This window comes from Diachasmimorpha longicaudata, chromosome 2 (genome assembly GCF_034640455.1).
Source record: "Diachasmimorpha longicaudata isolate KC_UGA_2023 chromosome 2, iyDiaLong2, whole genome shotgun sequence".
NCBI lineage: Eukaryota > Metazoa > Arthropoda > Insecta > Hymenoptera > Braconidae > Diachasmimorpha > Diachasmimorpha longicaudata.
The window spans coordinates 1,155,311-1,158,714 of record NC_087226.1 but is presented as its reverse complement, the minus strand read 5'-3'; the positions used below and the strand labels follow the sequence as shown (position 1 = coordinate 1,158,714).

The window sequence follows — 3,404 nt, the reverse complement described above, 5'->3', positions numbered from 1 at the left end:
ATATATAGCTATATACGCCCATAGTTCCATCTCCGTCCGAGGTTCGCTCGAACGTGATGCGCAATATTCCGAGCTGATCCGATCAACTTCGATCGCGCACGAGCGGCGCTTAAGCTCCATCGATGTAGACACTGTCGCTTGATACCGAGAGCTCTACCTACGTTACCGACCGCTTGATGAGTTGGCTCGCGCGCACGCAATCGGGTGAAACATGGCAATGTCGCACTTCCGATGATGATAGTTACAACTCGATTTCCGCTAGATCTCATGTGTTTATTGAACATCCATTTTGCGACATCAATATGAATCATGGATTCAGCGCTACTCAACAGAAACTCCGATAATAGATCTCACCGACTCACCAATAGTCGTTCAATCAACGGAGAATACATCACCTTGTTTCCTGCACTTAGGAACAATTCTGCAAAATTTGTGGAATATGTGAGAATGACCGTCCAAACGTTTGATTATGTTTTGTCAAATATTCGTCCGTCGCTGGTGAAAAACTCGTGTAACCTACACTCCCAACCAATTATGCCGGAGGAACGATTGGTTCTCACTCTCAGGTAACTCTCCAATGCTGATTCAAGGGATTTATTTTGAAATAAACAAGTTCAATTCTGATTCCATTTTCGGAATCTAAAATTATTCATTTTTTTTCTCAAGTGATTATTTTATTTTTCCCCGTTTAAAGATCGATGTTGATTTTAATGAAAAAATTGTGCAACGATCCATTCAATGTCTAACGTTTCGTGTAAAATTTTCATCGTGAGCTAACTAATCTTTGTTGCAGAAATAAATTCTTTGCTTAGTCAAGAACTTCAGACAGCAATTGACTGTTTGTTTTTACATTTTATCATATTCAATGTTGTTGAAGGAATTAACCGACAATAATAATAACATATGGGGTCGTTTCTCGTCTCGTTTTTGATATTCAACTGATGGCGTTTGCTAAGTTAAACATACTTTAACTAATATTCCCGGATTTTACGCATATTCGCTTCGCCCCGCATTCTACGTTCTCCTGATTGCGCCTTCATTGTAATATGAAATTTTCAATCATATTACACATAAACACACTCTCTAATTCCCCACGTTTTAGTGCTAATCAGGCCTAAAGTTCTGATACACACAAAGAAAAATACAATTATGACTCGAGAATATGATAAAATCATTTGGGGACCAAAGAAAATGGGTGGCCCACTTTAGAAATAATCATCTGTGTACAAATTACGAATTTCAACTCTTTAGATTTTTAGCAACAGGAAGCACCTACTCTACATTAGCATTTTCATTCAAGATGGGGATCAAGACGGTTTCTGTGGTCATTTCTGAAACAATGAATGCCCTATGGCTGACACTAACACCGCTACACATGCCAGTTCCTTCCGTCAGTGATTTCCTTAAAATATCGGAGAATTTCCAAAAGAAATGCAACTTTCCGCATTGCATTGGCGCAATCGATGGACGTCACGTCGCTGTAAAGAAGCCATACAATTCTGGAAAGCTGTATTATAACTTTAAGGGGTACTATTCGATTGTCCTGCAAGCTGTGGTCGACGCCAACTATCGATATATCTTTATAGACGTAGGCGGCTTTGGGTCCCAGCATGATTCGGCCACTTTCAAAGCATCTCAGCTTTATAAAGCTCTAATAAAAAAAAATTGTGATACCACAATCAAGGAAAGTAGAGAATTCAAACTTATTGTTCAAAATCCCGCAGTCAAAAGTCAGCATGGCCAACCGGATGACCTCGGCCAATCACCTTTGACCATCGTAACGAGAGGTCACGATCGATCTCGGGATCGTTACGATGGTCAGTACATCATCAGCTAGCTATCGGTAAAGACGTCGGTCAGTCTTTCGGGATTCCAACGGGGAATTATCGGCTATAATCTCGGACAACCAACGGGGTTGGAACCAGCAAATATCAATCAATATAATGCAGTCCACTACTAAAGAATAATTTTAACACCTCGGAGTGCACACTGTGTATAATTATTTAAAAAGAAATAAATCGGCCTCTCAACACACCCAGTGCCAAATTATTCTACATCACCGGAACTTCCTCACCCACCATCCCATCCGGCCCAAATCATCCCGGAACCTCACTATTAATTCAAACACTTATACTTGCCGTACTTTTTTGTAGGAGATGGAGCGTACCCTCTATGCGAGTTTTTGATGAAGCCTTATCGTGGCATTAATCTATCACAAGCCCAAAAAGTCTTTAACAATCGACTGTCTAAAGCTCGGGTTGTGGCAGAAAATGCATTCGCTCTGACTAGTCAAAAATGGCGTATTTATTATACCAACATAGAGAAAAGTTCAGAAACTGTAAATCTAATAATTAAAACCACATGTTTATTGCACAACTTGATCATCGATTTGGAGCACCATAATACTGTTCAAAGTGGAATTGCAGAGAACTCAATCGATAATGATGATGCTCTTATAGAAGCTGTTAAGGCTGGAGATATCCGCGATGAACTTGTACGACATTTTACCATCTAAGCGTTAAGTCTAATAACAAGCTGGTTTGGAAGTAGCTTAATATACTGCCGTCGACAACTTCCCTCTGAAGCTTGATGGCACCCCAAAAAAGGCGTAACATGGTGCAAATATAATAGAATTCAAATAATAAATTGTATAAGAATAATGAATTTGCTTCATGAAGGTAATCGAAATAAAAGCAATACCTATAATTTAACGGTGCTTTATTTTTTATATATGGCATACAGCATTAAATCTAGGAATAATACATTTCATAATGCTCTAAAGTCCATCGGAAACGGCAGAAGGTTTTTTCCATCTCATCAAGAATACTATCGACAAATAATAACAAAATCTTAAGATTCCTATGAAACGCGTTTAAACTTTCAAGAAACTAAACAAGTGTCATTTTTTCTTATTCACATTTCGATGTGAATAACAAAAAATCGGAAATTTAATGTACTCGAGAAATTAATTCGTCTACAAAACATCTCCTATCTCCCAAAAAATAGTGCTAAACATGTGGAAAAAAAAATTTAGGTAGCCCATCATGAACCCGATTTACTTTGTTGGTTCAGTAGTTAAATGTCACTGGCTGAAGGTTTGTCGTTGCAGAATCTCGAGCAGTTTGACAACCCACATGCAGATTCTCTTTGTTCATCTCAAGTCCATGCTGCGTGATGGGTGCAGTAGGAATGGAAGAATGCTCCTCAGATTCCGGCCTTTGTTTTGCGACAGGATCAAGTATAGAAAAAGGCTGGATTGGTAGAGTTTGGCTTGTGATCGTAGCAGAGTTGGCAGTAGTGGACGGATGAAAATTAGATGGAGGCATTGGTCTTGGAATGCCAGTATCACCGTACCACTCCTGATTGCCTAGGGAATACAGCTGGCGTGGTGAACGATATGGAGG

The 3,404-nt window shown here is 39.3% G+C and overlaps 1 protein-coding gene across 1 annotated transcript; it reads left to right on the top strand.

Annotated features, from left to right (window-relative positions):
- The first annotated feature begins 381 nt into the window (after positions 1-381).
- On the top strand, positions 382-2,056 carry LOC135171218 (uncharacterized protein). Its single transcript, XM_064137608.1, has 2 exons — positions 382-566; positions 1,252-2,056. The coding sequence occupies exons 1-2, from the start codon at positions 448-450 to the stop codon at positions 1,835-1,837; spliced, it is 705 nt and encodes a 234-aa protein (XP_063993678.1). The 5' UTR covers positions 382-447; the 3' UTR covers positions 1,838-2,056.
- Positions 2,057-3,404: the final 1,348 nt, after the last annotated feature.

What these genes read in the sequence shown, in the direction of transcription:
- LOC135171218 (XM_064137608.1), top strand. Translation starts at nt 448, where the DNA reads ATGACCGTCCAAACGTTTGATTATGTTTTGTCAAATATTCGTCCGTCG. An exon ending in CGATTGGTTCTCACTCTCAG is followed by an intron (nt 567 to 1,251) that starts GTAACTCTCCAA and finishes TCAACTCTTTAG; the next exon opens with ATTTTTAGCAACAGGAAGCA.